General features: G+C 48.0%; 1 protein-coding gene across 1 annotated transcript in view; it reads right to left on the bottom strand.

Moving 5' to 3' along the window:
* The window catches only part of PECAM1 (platelet and endothelial cell adhesion molecule 1), a 60,896-nt gene that overhangs the window by 44,733 nt on the left and 321 nt on the right, over positions 1-15,842 (bottom strand). Inside the window, 3 exon segments of the mRNA XM_020910528.2 lie at positions 1,344-1,649; positions 5,536-5,829; positions 15,775-15,801. Of these exon segments, the coding sequence (XP_020766187.2) occupies positions 1,344-1,649; positions 5,536-5,829; positions 15,775-15,801 (627 nt within the window).

Raw genomic sequence — 15,842 nt, 5'->3', positions numbered from 1 at the left:
AACACATAATACTATCCAGGAAATATATACACATACAATATAGCATTATGTACACACAATGGGCAAAAGTGAAGGTGCCAAAAGCAGAGGTTCATTTTTTTTTTCTTAATTGTTGCTTTGATTTATTATTTTTTTGGCTAAACCACACAGCATGCAGGATCTTTGTTCCCTGACCAGGGATCACACCGTGTCCCCTGCAGTGGACGAGCAGATTCCTAACACTGGACCACCAGGGAAGTCCCCTGAGGGTCACTTAACAATCTGTAGGGCTCCAATCCTGAACACACTTGAGGCTTTCTGCGGTAAGCTGTTCCTTCCCCTACCTCCTTCCTGCTTCACACATGCTTCCCTCTCAGGCCACTGGGAGCTGCTGGCTGCCTGACCTGGAGCTCTGAGCTCTCTGTCCTGGACACTCAGACCCTGGCTCCCCTCTGCTGTAGACTTTCTCTCCTGAGAGCACTTCTCAGGTCACCTCATCTGTTTCCTATTTGTCCAACATCTCAGTGATGAAAGGATGGGTAGAAGAGGGAAACCCCTCGTCAAATGTAGGAGGCGAAAGCTGAGGACCTGCCCCGCTTCCCTCTGGATCCCCTCCAGACCCCACTTCCTGATGTCTGATCCTCATGGCTGAAAGTCACAGTTCCCAAGCTGCAGGTCACACAAGATATCGTTTCAGTGAGTCTCTGCCAGTGCTTTAAGAAATGGAAATAGAATAGAAAGAAAAATAGCAAAATGCATCATGTACAAAGGTTAAGAATTGTTTGGAAATGTATATGTGTATATAATTAAGTTGTGTCACAGTCAAAAAGTTTGAAAAATATAAAGTGATTAAGAACAGTTTTGACAGAGGAGAAATATGGTATGACGTATTCTAAAAAGAAATACAAATGAACTTCCTTACAAAACAGGAACAGACCCACAGACTTAGAGGATGTTGCAGGAGGGTGGGGAATGATGAGGGGAAAGGATCGTTAGAGAGTTTGGGATGGACATGTAACACTGCTATATTTAAAATGGATAACCAACAAGGACCTACCATATAGCACATGGAACTCTGCTCAATGTTTTGTGGACCAGAGGGGAGTTTGGGGGAGAATGGATACACGTATATGTATGGCTGAGTCCCTTTGCTGTTCCCCTGAAACTATCACAACTATAGTTAATCAGCTATAGTTAATCACAAGTATAGTTAATCAGCTATACTCCAATACAAAATAATAATAATAAACAAAGAACAGTCTTGAGCAGCAAAGGCCTGAGCCCCTTTCCAATTCTGGGCTCTGTCTCCCCAGACCAAATCAGCAAACCAGGAAGAATGATAGAAAGGAGAGTAGGACTCTGACCCCGCACAGTGACCAGTTCACTCCTCATGGGTCTGGAGGACTCCACGTTGGACCCGGAAAAGATCTTCGCTTGACATTGAAAAAATATGGCACGGTCTTGCTCCTCAACTGTGAATTCCAGCGTCACAAAATTCTGGTTCTGAGAGTTTTTTTCTCTTTTTTTCTTGGCGCCCTTTATATTTAGTTCAAATTTTTCAATTGTGAAATGTACAGGAGCCTTTTCCTCTGGGACAGAACAGTTGACCACCACGACTCCACCTTCTATCACCTCCTTCTTGTCCAGCATCACCCTGGGATCAGACACTCCTTTGGGGAAGAGAAAGTTCATTAGTAAGTTTGCTCCAGCGACCAAGCCACTCATCAGCCCAGTCCCTGGGGTTGACCCATCTGATGGTTCTTTTGTTCCCAGAACCTCAGTGCTACCTACCAGGTAATTGTTGAGTATGTATGTGCTGAGCACCATACCAGGTACTTTGAAAAAATATATAGACTATGTCTAAGATGTGGTTGGTGCTTTCAAAGTTTATAATTCCACTGGGAAGTCAAGTCATCTCAACTGACATAGTTAAGAATAAAACAAAGGCTGCCAGTATCATCAGTATTACTATGGTGGTTGTTACAATATATTGAATGCCAACAACAAGCTAGGATTAACTTTCTATCCATGACTCCATTTTGCAAGTCTCATAGTAAATCTCTGGGGAGGGCAGGAAAGAGAAAATTATGTCTATTTTACAGATGAAGAAGGTGACGCTCTGAGAGGTTCAAGGCTCACCCAGAAGCTTACAGCCTTCAAGCCCCAGAGCAACTGAGACTCACCCCCAGGTCTGTGACTTTACAGCCAGAGGCAGGGGTGGGGTGGGTGAGGGTGGGCGTGGGGAGGAGAAGAGGCAGGCGTGGCCTCTCAGTTAAAAAAGGAAAGCTGAAAATAACTAGGAATTTGAGTGCCTCACAGAGACAGTGACCTAGGGAGCAGTCGGGAAAGGAGGAGTCCCTCTTTGCCTGAGGAATCAGAGAAGATCCTAGAAAGGAATAGCGCCTGGGAGGATTCTTGGAGGAAGGAGGTTATTTGGACAGATGAAGTGAGATGGGGGCCAAGGACAGGCATTTCAAGGTGTCAGGATCTGCTTGTGCCAAGGGATATGAGTGGCTTTTCAGGAGGGCCGTCTAGAGCAGAGGAAGGGCTGGAGGGGAAAATACAGCAGGTGGTGAGCTGGGGTCAGATTAGAGGGAGCTGGGAAAGTCTGGCTGAGATGAGCTGTCCTGTCCAGGCCCTGGGGTCTAAGGGCCATGAACTCCATCTTGGAATCAGACAGACTTGCTCGTATCCTAAACCTGCCTCTTCCTGAATGTGCTACCTGCCCCCGTCACTCAAGACTCATGAATCTTTTTCCTTGACCCGCCCAGATCAGGGATGGAGAATGGATACATGTATATGTATGGCTGAATCCCTTCGCTGTTCACCTGAAACTATCACAACCTTGTTAATCGGCTATACCCCAAATACAAAATGCTTTTGGTGTTTAAAAAAAATGAATAAAAATATTATTTTTTTTTAAAAAAAGGGAGAAATGCAGAGTTGTCCTCTTGGGGAGGAGATCTGCACGTGCTCCACCTCCACTGTCACTTCTGGTGAAGGCGCTCCCCTGCCCCCACACGAGATCGCCAGGAGAAGGGATCAAGGGATGGGATCACCTCGTACTCATTGTTAGGTCTTCATCAGAATGCACACTTGATAAATGGCTAATGAATGAATGGATTGTCTTTTGTCTGCCTCAAAGACCTTCTATCATAAAAAAGAGAGAGAGGCCAACTGTGGAGTCAGATAGATCTAGGTTCTGACTCAGTCTCTGTGTTTGACGTGACCAGACCACCCAACCTCTCTGAGGTTGTTGACACTTGTACACGGGAGGAACCAGGCTAATATTGCAGTACCACTGCAGGAGTAAAATGAAATGCATGTGATGTGCTGAGAAACGTTTATCTTGCCTCGTGAGGGCCTGAATAAGTGGTAGTTCTTATTACTGGAAGTAACAATGGTATGAATGACTGTTCTGATCACAGAAGTGAGCTCAAAGATGCAGAAATGACAGTTATGGCAGCAGCTGTCCAGAAAGAACAGGGCTGAATTCACAAACCATGTCCATCAAATCATCCCAAGTTTCTGGCACATTTCTTTTCAACATCTGTTTCCCAAAGTCTTGGCCTGCCACTCTTTCCTCATCACTACCGTGAACACGGGGAGCTGTTGGCTCCTCCCCTGTCCCCGGTGGAGATGCTGAAGTGCTGCACTGCTTCCCTGTGGCTGTGGCCCCTGGTGATACAGAGCGATGTCTGGCCAGCCATGCCGCGATTGTCCATGGGACACCCCGGATGTCCAGAGGACGAACTGGCCTGGAGGATGACACAGTCATGTCCTCCCGTGTGAGCCTCAAAGCCTGACGGGAAGGTGGTCAGAGGCTGTATACTTCTGAGAGGAAAATGCCCCTGAACACTTGCCTACTGGTTCTTACTGTTTCCTGTTTGCTATAAGATTATTTCTTTCTAAGGATGGTCTGGCCAAGCATCTAGTACATGGTGGGCCATTCATTCATCCAACATTGGATCACTTTCTCTGCTCCCCATTTAATTCTCAAATCAAACAACATTCAAGGGTATGCAGAGATACCCAGTGATCTCGATTTTAGAGACGGGAAATGAAAACCTGCCTACAGAGGTTAGGGAAGGGAAGTTGACCCAGGCGCACTCTGCTGGGAGAGCAACTTCTTTCTCAGCCTCTGCACTTTCACTCTTATGCTACATCCCTTTTCTCTGTCCTTGGCACCATTTGGCCATCAAGATAATTTCTACGTGATCTTTTGTATCTGAACCCAGTGTCCATTTTCCGGCAAGCCGTCCCCAACTTCTCTAGGCTGAATTGTTTCTTCTCACCGCTGTGCTCCCAAGGCAGTCAGATCAAATGACTGTTGGACTGCAGTGATTTGTTAAATATATCTCTTCCCTCCAGGACTGTAATTGCATCCCAGAGCTAGGATTTGCCTGATGCATTTTCATGTCTAGCACCTATTTTTTTTTTTTCTTCCTGACTTGCAACCTTGGGACACGCTTCCTCAGAGAGTAAACCAATGAAGGAATGGATGGATGGAACTGTGTGACCCAAATTTCCCCCAATGATACATTTTTCTTGTTTCTCCATCTCTATTTCTACTTGCTCTTTTCAACTGGGTTTATTCCACAATCATTTATTGAGTGCCTACTATGAGCCAGATTTTTTTGAGATACATTAAAAAAAAAAAAAAGCTAAACACCACCTCTTTCCTCAAGATCTCACAGTCTGGAGAGCAACCAGATGTGTTAGAAATTTGCATTATTGAGTGAAATAGTAATTGCAGCTTATTGGAAACTCATTATGTGCTAGAAATTGCACTAAACTCTACCAACATAGAATCTTTTAATCCTCTCAGAAACTCCCTGAGGTAGTATTATTATCTTCATTTCACTGATGAGAATTTTAAAGTGTAGAGAAGGTAAGGGACTTGTCCAGACCAAAACTAAGCAGAGCAACTGCAGAATCCAGTGTCAGCACCCAGTGCCCTGACGTTTGTACAAATACCACTGAATGCAGAGAGGGACAAGAGCTATAAGGACCAGAACCCTGGGGGAGATCAATTTTGCTTGGAAAAGTGTCAGAGAAGAGATCACTGAGTTGAGTGTTCAAGGAGAGAGGGTTCATGAGGAGAGGAGATGTAGAGGGAGCTCTAGGGAGAGCAGATAGCATGTGCAAAGGCAAGTGAAGTGAAGTGAAAGTCACTCACTCTTTGTGATCCCATGGACTACAGAGCCCATGAAATTCTCTAGGCCAGAATACTGGAGTGGGTAGCTGTTCCCTTCTCCAGGGGATCTTCCTAACCCAGGTACTGAACCCAAGTCTCCCGCATTGCAGGAGGATTCTTTACCAGCGGAGCCACAAGGGAAGCCTGTGCAAAGGCAAGGCAGTAAGGAAAAACCTGGTGAATCGGGAGCGTGTCTACTGCCTGCATTTCCAGGCTGGGGAAACGTCAAGCACACAAGTGAGAAGGGTGGTGTATCGGCAGGGAGGTCCAGTGTGTCGTGACTCATTCAGTCGCTCTTCTAGCTACAGCACCTGTTCGTGATTCACCCTCCCAAACCGTGTTCTTTTCCAGGCTCTCACCTTTCACCCACACCTCATACTCTGGCGTCGTCTTCTCCTTGTTGTTCAGGATCACGGTGCATTTGTATCTCCCTGAGTCACAGACCCGGACGTGGGGAATCAAATAACTCTCTGTGTTTCTCATGGAGGAGACGTTGTGAAGCAGCACATCATCCTTGTAGAACAGCACCTGGTGCAGAGGCTTGATCCGTGAGGTGGTGCTGACATCCACGATGCACTGCAGTGTCAGGTTCTCCCCGTTTTTCACCTCGTTTTGCGGCAGGATCTGCATGTGTATGCTGTTGATGGTGAAGGCTAAAGGCCAAGGGGAAGGAGAGCAGAACCACCCATCTGTTATCTCAGGAACAATAATCACCATCATCATCAGATGGGTATCATCACCTCCTGCACAATAGAGCGTCCAGGGGTCCCAAGCACGTGATGACTATGCGTGGTGGGTCAAGCACAGGGCAGTTGGTACTAAGTGGCTCATATTCCACCATGACAAGGTGGCAGGCTTCAGAGTGTGACAACTAAAACATGTCCAGGAGATGTGTGCAGCCAGTGAGCCGCCGCATCGTGGCCCTGGAGAGAGCCTAGGATTTGGGCAGAGGAACGTTCAAGTCTTGGGTCATCACTTACTGTGTGACCTTGGGTGATTAACCTCTCTGACTTCAACTTCCTCATCTCTAAAATGAGGTTACAATACGTACATAGTAGGTTGTTGTAAGACAGAAGAGTAGAAAGTCACCCAGTGCAGTTCCTGGCACACAGTAATTGCGGGATAAGTGATGGCTACCACTGTTCTGAAATCACATGGTGACGCCCAGGAAATGCTCTGCCACCCTTCCCCACCTTTCCCCCAACCCTGCCACCCCCCATCCCCCCACCCTAGCCTGACCAAATTAGCACAGTCTCAGCTGATGTTTTCTAGCTGATGGAGTCAGAAGCCTCACCAGATGAGTGAGAACTTGAAACCACATTTTCTCATGGATCTTGCTTCCCTTTTTCACTTTGTCTGCTAAGAAGTACAAGCCCCAAATTTTACCTCTAGCAACATTTGGGATGCATTTTTCCATGCTGAAAGAGTCATAGTTTTATTTAACTGCCTTAATTTTCTTCTCACTCTGATTTCCTTATTTTATCCTATTGAACAATAATATACATAATTTTTATAAGTGGTTCCAAATCATTTTACAGACAGCAAAAGGTATAGCCAGGTAGCTAGCCAGAGATAGTAGCAAAAAAAAAAAAAAAACCAAAAAAAGTCTTTCTTTCTCTCTTTTCATAACATCAAATCTTTTTTGAACAACTTAAAATTTAACTTCAACATGTCCCAGGTTTTAACTGAATAGAACAGTCCATCCTTGTGCCTTTATTTCTGAACATCTTAACAAAAACTGGCATCTGATTAGTCATGAGATGAAACAAGGTGATTGTTTAGGTGCATTTCTTACAGCATTAATCTTCAGAACCCCCTTTTTTGTCTTTCAGGTCCTGGTCTCAGGAGCCTATTGGGTGAGCGCTCAGAACAGAAGTTTCTTTTAACCATGTTATTTTCCCATCAATTAATACATTCCCTCCTAGGTAAGGACAGGCAAGTCTCCCTACTCCTTCAGTACCTTCTCCTTCATTTTAAGCGATGCTATTTAGTACAGTGATTCTATCAGGAGATAGAGAGCAGGGGGATGAGTGCAGAGTCAGGCTTCCTAGACCAAATCCCATCTCTGCACACAACCTGTATGGCTTTAGATAAGTCACTGAACTTCTCTGAGCCTCAAGTTTGCTTATCCATACAATGGACATTGTTGGTTAGTGGCTAAGTCGTGTCCGACTCTTCTGCGATCCCACGGACTGTAGCCGGACAGGCTCTTCTGTCCATGGGATTTACCAGACCAGAATACTGGAGTGGGTTGCTGTTTTCTTCTCCAAGGGATCTTCCTGACCCAGGGATCGAACCTGAGTCTCCTACGTGGCAGGCATATTCTTTACCACTGAGCCACCAGGGAAGTCACAATGGACATAATAATAGTAAGTGTAAATGAGAAATTGAGTTTAAGTCCTTGGAGCACAGTTCCTGGCACAAAGTGCTTTTGAAACGTTGACTAGATTCTGTCAGTCACAGATATAAAACCAGCTGTTGAGTCTTGTGCTCTCTAAAGCTCTTTCTTGAAGTCATATTTCTAGCAAATTTTTTTCAGGGGAAAAACAAAACAAAACAGGGTTTCCCTCGTGGCTCAGTGGTAAAGAGTCTCCCCCAACAAAGCAGAAACACAGATTTGATACTTGATCTGGATCTGGGAGGATCCCACATGTGATGAAACAACTAAACCCGTGGGTCCCAACTACCGAGCCTGAGCTTTAGAGCCCGGCAGCCGCAACTACTGAGCCTGTGTGCCCTAGAGCCCGTGTGTTTCAACAAGAGAAGCTACTGCAACTAAAGAGGAGCCCCCACTCACCACAACTAGAGAAAACCCCTCGCAGCGTGAAGACCCAGCACAGCCAAATAAATAATTTTTAAAAACCCAAAATATTTTTAAATTTCTAAGGTAAATTACAACAACTTCTCCAGACTCCTGGTGTTAGTTGCCCCTCTGGTTTGGGCTACTTTACTGTCATCATCTGAATGAAATGCACACCCATGCCTGAATCATTGGGACCCAGAACTGGGCCCAGGAAGAAAGCAGAGTCTGGCACACCTGACCCAAACCCCTGGTCCCACAGCCATTAGCTGGGGTCCCTGGGAGTTATCTAACCCTTCCAGAATACCACCTCTCCTCCTATAAAGAAGGAACACCAACACTTGCCTTCCTTGGTATTTTAATCTCAAACAATGAATGACCAAACCAAGGCGGCTGAGAGCACTGAAGGGGCAGGTCCGCTCTGCCCAGTGCCTGGTCCCTGACTGACATCCCCTTCCCACTTAGCATCACTCATTCAGCAGATGCTGGAGGGGCCGTCTCTGTGCCAGGCACTGCACCCAATGCTGGGGGCTCAGAGAAGGGTGAGACTGGCACAGTTTCTGTCCACCTGGGGCTCATGGTCTACACTTCACCACCCTTTCTTACTCCAGCCTCAGCACCAGCCCTGCCAGAGTCTCCTACTGATCAGCCCTAGGGCGTTCTACCACTGTCTAACCATTTTACAGCAAACTCAGCTAAAGCATCGGGTAGTTGGTTTTTCAAGAGGAGGATGTGTAGTAACACCAGGCACTTCCGCCACCTTGTTTCTCTAAGCAAACCTAACGTACATCTGCTTAATAGATTAATTCAGCTGATTCGCTGGTAGGGATCTCACACTTCCACAGCCAGCCAGCGGGAGCAGACAAGAAAGAAGAAGGGAAGGCAGGACAGAAGGGGAAGCATTTATAAAATGTACCAAGATATGAATCCCAGCTCATTGACTTGATGCAACAGACCAGCAGCCTCGGTTTTATCACCACGACCACAACCCCCACCAACACCCTTCTGGTTTCCAGTTTTCAAGAGGGCACCCCAATGAGCCCTGCCTTCTACTGTCACACCCGCAAGTGGTCCCCTCCCACATCAGACCAGGGTTGGTCTCAGGAACAACAATATTGCAGAAGTGCTAGTAGGTCACTTTTGAGATTAGTTTGTAATTGCAATTTTCCTCTTGGGTACCCCCTCCTCTTCTGGCATCACCCACTCTGCGCAAAGCCAGCTGCCGTGTCATAAGCTTCCCTCTGCAGAGACCCACGTGGTGAGGAATGGCCTCATGAGTGGGCTTAAAGGCAGAATCCACAGCATCAGACAAGCCCTCAGGTAAATCATGGTGCTGCTGCTAAGTCGCTTCAGTCGTGTCCGACTCTGTGCGACCCCATAGACAGCAGCCCACCAGGCTCCGCTGTCCCTGGGATTCTCCAGGCAAGAACACTGGAGTGGGTTGCCATTTCCTTCTCCAATGCAGGAAAGTGAAAAGTGAAAGTGAAGTCGCTCAGTCGTGTCCAACTCTTCGAGACCCCATGGACTGCAGCCTACCAGGCTCCTCCATCCATGGGGTTTTCCAGGCAAGAGTACTGGAGTGGGGTGCCATTGCCTTCTCCACAGGTAAATCATAACACTGACCAATATTTTATCTGCAACTTCCAGACAAACCCTGAGTCAGCACCACCCAACTAAGCTATTCCCAGACTCCTGCCCCTCAGAAACTGCAGATGATAAATTATCTTAAACCACTGAGTTTGGGGATAATTCGTTAAGGAGTAATAGATAACAAATACACCACACAACCTTCAAAAATCTCTACCTGATTATTACAACACGTGTGTGCTCAGTCTGTCGTGTCCGAATCTTTGCAACGCTTTGGATGGCAGCCCACCAGTCTCCCCTGTCCCTGGGATTTCCCAGGCAAGAATACTGTAGTGGGTTCCCATTTCCCTCTCCAGGGGATCTTCCTGACCCAGGGATCGAACCTGAATCTCCTGCATCTTCTACATTACAGCTGAGCCACTGGGGATGCGATCATTAAGATAATATGGAAAATAATATCCTCTTTGTGAATAAACTTTCCAGAAGCAGCCAAACTGGGTTACTGTGTGCAGGGCTCATTATTTACACAACAGAGTGATTGCTACAACCCAAGCCTCCCCAAGGTTCACAGAGAGGTGTTAGCGGACCCATGAACCACCTCCAATTCTATGCAAGTGTGTGTTTTTCTGCAGAGAGGACACCAAAGGTTCAGAACTATAATGAAAGGACATGGTTGAGAAGTGAAGTGTTAGTCGCTCAGTCATGTCCAACTCTTTGCAACCCCATGGACTGTAGCCCTCCAGGCTCCTCTGTCCATGGGATTTCCCAGGCAAGAATACTCGAGTGGGGGATCCTTCTCCAGGGGATCTTCCCAACCCCAGGACTGAACTAGGGTTTCCGGCATTGCAGGCATATTTTTACCATCTGAGCCACCAGCAAAGCTCAAAGAGGACAGATTCTTTTAACCTGGAGAGATGAAGGCAGATGGAGATCCAAAGCCAGAGAGTCACCACAGCTCAGATGAGACACCGGGGGACCACAGCGCCAAGGCCCCGCACCCTAAAACAAAGGGCCCTGCTTCCCTCCACCTCAGGCACGCGGCCAGCGGATGCTGATGCTCTGGGGAAGATGAGGCATCGCGACTCAGTCACCTCCTCAGCCCTCCACCTGGAAATGACTCATAAAGAAGTGGGTGGCTGGGGGTGGGCGGTAGAGAAGGAGGGACCATCCACCACTCTCAGGAAAATACAGGGAGCCACGAAGCACGGAGGCCCTGGTGACCCGTGATGCTCAGCATGGAGTGTGCTGACCCAGCTCCCCTGAATCTCAGGTACCTCCAAGTTCAGTCCGAGCCTCTTTCAGGAAAATATTCCCCGAGCACCTGGTGCCAGGTGCTGGGATCACAAGGTGAATAAGAAAGCAGCCCTGTTGTCCTAGACCGTGCAGGCTAGTGGGGACCCAGACAGCTGGAGTAAGCGGTGTAAGGCCAGGAGGAAGGGGTGCTCAGCAGAGGCCAAGGCAAGTCTGAAGGAAGTGACCCCAGAACTGAGCCTTGGACCGGGACAGAAGGGATGGGTGGGGGACTCAGGGCAGGAGAACAGCGTGGCAGGAGAAATCAATGCACTCCGGGGACAGGTGGTTATAGGAACCGGAGTGTGGGGACAGGTAGGAGGGGCCAGAACAGAGGGCCTTGTCCACCATACTGACCTGCAGGGCCCTGTCCTCAGGGTCTTGGGAGGGGTGGGGGGTAACAGGATGATACTGGAGCTTTAGAAAGACCACTGTGGGCTGGGAGGGGAGGCTGTAACTACCTGCATGAAGGTCCAGGTGAAAGCTGATGTGGCCTGAGCTCCGGCAGATGCAGTGGGCTGAGGGGCAGGGATGGGCTTGAGAAATGTTTACTGGATGCAGAAGGACTTCACTTTTTTGAGGGTGAAGAAGATGTTCTGGAGCTAGACAGTGGTGATGTTTGTACATTATGAACGTACTGCAAGGGCAGGGGTTCCATCCCTGGTGAGGGAACTAAGATCCTACATGCCATGCGGTGCAGCCAAAAAAGTATAAAATAATAATAATATTTGTTATGTGTATTTGACCTGTTTGATTGGCCATGAGGACTGAGGTAAAAGGTGGAAGATAAGCTTCCTGGATTAGTTACCTAGCGGGGATAGAGGTGCCGCGGACTAAAGGAGACAAGGCCAGACAAAGATAAAGGCGGGACAAAGTCCTGGTGCTGCAGCTGGTTTGAGGAACCCTGGGGGATGACTAGGAGGAAATGTCAGCCACGGCCCGGAGGAAACCTGACCATCAGTGGAGCGGCCAGAGCTGGAGTGGAACTGGAGGGTGGGCATGTGGAGGTGTGTGTTGGGGGAGGGAAGAGGAGATGAGCTTCAGCGAGGATCAGATCCTGGGAAAGTCCAAGTCTCCCTGGGGAAAAAGTCCAAGTCTTCCTGTCAGAAAGTCTCCCTGGTGGGAGAATACCAGGGAAGAGGGTTTACAAGGCCAAAGAAAGAGGCTTTGTGCAAACACTGGGGTCCTGAAGGCCAAGGTCTGGATGTGTTCATGGCATTTGACATCACCTCATAGCGAGGATTTGGGAGGTGTGGGGGCCAAAGCCAGATTTGCCTGGGAGGGTTGACTGAGAGGTGAGGAAGCAGAGAAGTGATTAGAAACCAGGCATCAGAGGATTTCCCTGACGGTCCAGTGGTTAACCCTCCAAGCTTCCACTGCAGAGGGCAAGGGTTCAGTGCCCGGTCAGGGAACTAAGATTCCAAATACCAAGCAGCTCAAAAATAAAGAAATAAATATTAAATTAAAGAAACAAGGCTTCAGAGGAGTTTGACTGAGGAAGGGAGTGGATAGATAGGGGTACAGAAGATAAATGGGGGGTTTGTTTGTGATTTTTCTTTTTCCTAAAATAAAGTGTTACGAATCACGTTTGTAGACTGAAATAGCCACAAAGGCAGGGGTAGCTACTAAAAGTGGGGTAGGCGGCTCAGTCAGGGACAGCGTGAGATTCTGGGGGAGGGGGTGATGCCAGGGATGGGCTCAGAGCCCAGGTGCACCAGCCGGCCCTACCCAGCTGCGGGGTAGACATGGCCTCTGAAGCCAGGAGGGAAGCTGGGAGGACGGGTGGGGAGGCAGATAAGCCTGAAGCCGGGGCAGGGCGGGAAGTGGAGGGAGTTCCCTCCAGACAGCCTTGTGTTCTAGGTGAAGAGGGAGCTGAGGTCATCTCCTGAGACTGGCCGGCTGGGGTTGGGTGGCGGCCTGAGGTAAAAGGAGAGGAAGGGCCAGGGCTGACCAAGCACTTCAACCATGGAGCAGGCTGGCAGGTCAGGCACATGGTCCTGGGTGGTCTAAGGAACGGTAGACCTGAGTCCCAGGCCCCCCCACCTGGCTCTGCCATCACCCAGCGGTGACCTTGCACAGGTACCTTAGGTAAAATAGGATGGAGGCCTCAGGAGGCAGTCAGAGAGCCTGAGGTCTTCCCCAAAGTTACAAAGACCTTTCTCTGGGAAACCTGGGCAAGGAGTGATTGACTTCCCCCTGAGGTGGGGACTGTGGGAGTCCTATACCAAGGTCACAGGATAAAAACCTCTGGAACTGACCAAGCCCCACTGCAACTGTTGCGATGAGCCTCTGGATCTAAACCGGCCAGTTCCCTGACCCAATATTAGGTAAAATACCCAACCTATCTGATGCAAAGAGCTGACTCATTTGGAAAAACCCAGATGCTGGGAAAGATTGAAGGCAGGAGGAGGAGGGGACGACAGAGGATGAGATGGTTGGACGGCATCACCGACTCAATGGACATGAGTTTGAGTAAACTCTGGGAGTTGGTGATGGACAGGGAGGCCTGGCGTACTGCAGTCCATGGGGTCGCAAAGAGTCGGACACGACTGAGCTACTAACACACACACAGCATTCTAACCAATCACCTAATGCCACCATTTCAGTAGGAATTGTCTGTCCTGGGGCTATAAAAACAGGCTACCAGCCTGGGAAATGGTTGTCAGAAATGGCTCTCCCTTGAGACGGCCTGATATTCTAACAGCGTCTCCCACTCTAAGAAAGTTTCTTCTCATCTCATTCTGCCTCATGTCTGGAAATTCTTTTCCAAAATGCACATGGACCATGACATTTTGGTATGGGACTTGGTCATTCCAGAGATTTTTATCCTGTGACCTTGGTACAGGGCTCCACACCTGTGACCTTAGTATAGGGCTACGCAGGGATGAAGAACGGAGAGCTAAAGAAGTCTAGAGGCGGGTGTGGTCTGGACCAAAGCAGAGGCACAAGGCTGCAGTGGACAGAGGAGGAGCTACGAGGGTGACGGTGAACTAGGATCATTGCTGTTATTGAGCCGTTGCAACCCCATGAACTGTAGTCCACCAGCCTCCTCTGTCCATGGAATTTTCCAGGCGAGAATACTCGAGTGGGTTGCCATTTCCTTCTCCAGGGGATCTTCCTGACCCGTGGGTTGAACTCAAATCTCTGCATTGCAGGCTGATTATTTACTGCTGAACCACTGGGGAAGCCCTGAGTTAGAACCGTGATAAACCATTATTTTACTAACCACTCTATGGTGGGCAGGTGAGTCGCCTCTTTCATCTCGTCTCATACTGACTCATCACATTGATTTTACAGACTGAGAAAAAGGCTCAAAGAGGGACTTCCCTGGTAGTTCAGTGGTTGAGAATCCATCTATCAATGTAGGGGACATGGGTTTGATCCCTGGTCTGGGAGGATTGTGGCAACTAAGCCCATGACCACAACTACTGAAGCCTGCTCACTCTAGAGCCCACACTGCCTAAAGACCGTGCTCTTGCAACAAAGAAGCCACCACAGTGAGAAGTCCGGGCACAGCAACTGGAGAGTAACCCCTGCTCACTGCAACTAGACAAAGCCCCCAAACAGCAAGGAAGACTCAGCACAGCCAAAAAGAAACAAAATTTGCAAACAAACAAATAACAGTACAGAGGTACCTCAAAATAAAAGAAAAAAAAAAAGGCTCCAAGAGACAGAGTGAATAGTAGCTTTAAAGACATGAGTCAAGCCTGTGGCTCCAGACTCCAAACAATCGGGTTTTGAAAAGGGGGAGTTCTATTGCTGATGTTCCAACTGACTCTTTTTGGACAAGTTCCTCTGAGGGTCAGAGATTTCATCAGTCGAGTAGTCTGATTATGAAGCTAATGGACATCCTGATTCTGTGGGTAGCCATGGGGATCAAACACCCTTGGAAGCACTCGGGCAATCGCAGGAGACCTGCCAGATCGGCCTCATGAGTCTCATGAGCTCTCCCCATACGAGTGACTGCTCCAAGCCGGGGCTCAACAAACAGCACCACGCACATAAGGCATCTCCAAGCAGCAACCCAGTCACCCAGCTTCTGCTGACTGAAGCGACCTCTGACAAGGGGATCTCATTCTGTGAGCTCTCCCTCTATTCAGTCCCCGGGCCCCGCCCAGTCCCCTACTTCACTGCGTCTCATATGAAGCACAACAAAACCTGCTTATCTTAATGATTCAAAATCAGCTCTAAAGTGGATGGCAGGCCAGATTTCAAAGTCAGGCAAAAACCTGCTTCCCGTGACCCAGAACAAAGTATTACAGGTATTTTGCAGATAATTTGCAGGTATGTTAGCTATCATAGCCTCATAGATAGATGGGAGATGATATCTAACCTGTTGTAGATCATTTAGAAGTCATAATGACAATTTATTTATTTATTTTTCATAATGACAATTTAAACTCTGTTCTGACTTCATGAATCTAACAAGTTGATTGTATCTCATTTTTTAATAAAAACAATTGGGGATATGAAAAATAGATATGCTATAGTAGAGGGCTTCCCTGGTGGTCCAGTGGTTAAGAATCCACCTTGCAATGTGAGGGACAGCGGTGCAATTCTTGATCCAGGAAGACCCCCATGTGCTGAGGAGTAACTAAGCCCGTGAGCCACAACAAGGGAAGCCACCACAATGAGAAGCCCGCCGCGCACCACAGCTAGAGAGTAACCTCCGCTCGCCGCAGCCAGAAAACTCCGAGTGCAGCGACAAGACCCACAGCAGCCGAAAACTAAAATGAATAAATAAACAAATAAATCTTAAAAATAAAAAAAGAAAGAAATTTATGGTAGAACAACAACAACAAAAACCCAAATTGTGGAATCACTCGCTTTCTAATCACCCCTCCCTTCACCCACCAATCCTAACAAGCAGAAAGAGTCACAGAAAGAGGGAATGAAGCTAGATGGGAATCTCACGACTTACAGTTTTCTTGACCTTTGAGGCTTGAACCTGGAAAAGACAGGAGAAATACGTTGATTTCATGAGCTTCC

This window comes from Odocoileus virginianus, chromosome 17, assembly GCF_023699985.2.
Source record: "Odocoileus virginianus isolate 20LAN1187 ecotype Illinois chromosome 17, Ovbor_1.2, whole genome shotgun sequence".
Lineage (NCBI taxonomy): Eukaryota > Metazoa > Chordata > Mammalia > Artiodactyla > Cervidae > Odocoileus > Odocoileus virginianus.
The sequence above is the reverse complement of the archived record's forward strand: the minus strand, read 5'-3'. Positions and strand labels throughout refer to the sequence as shown.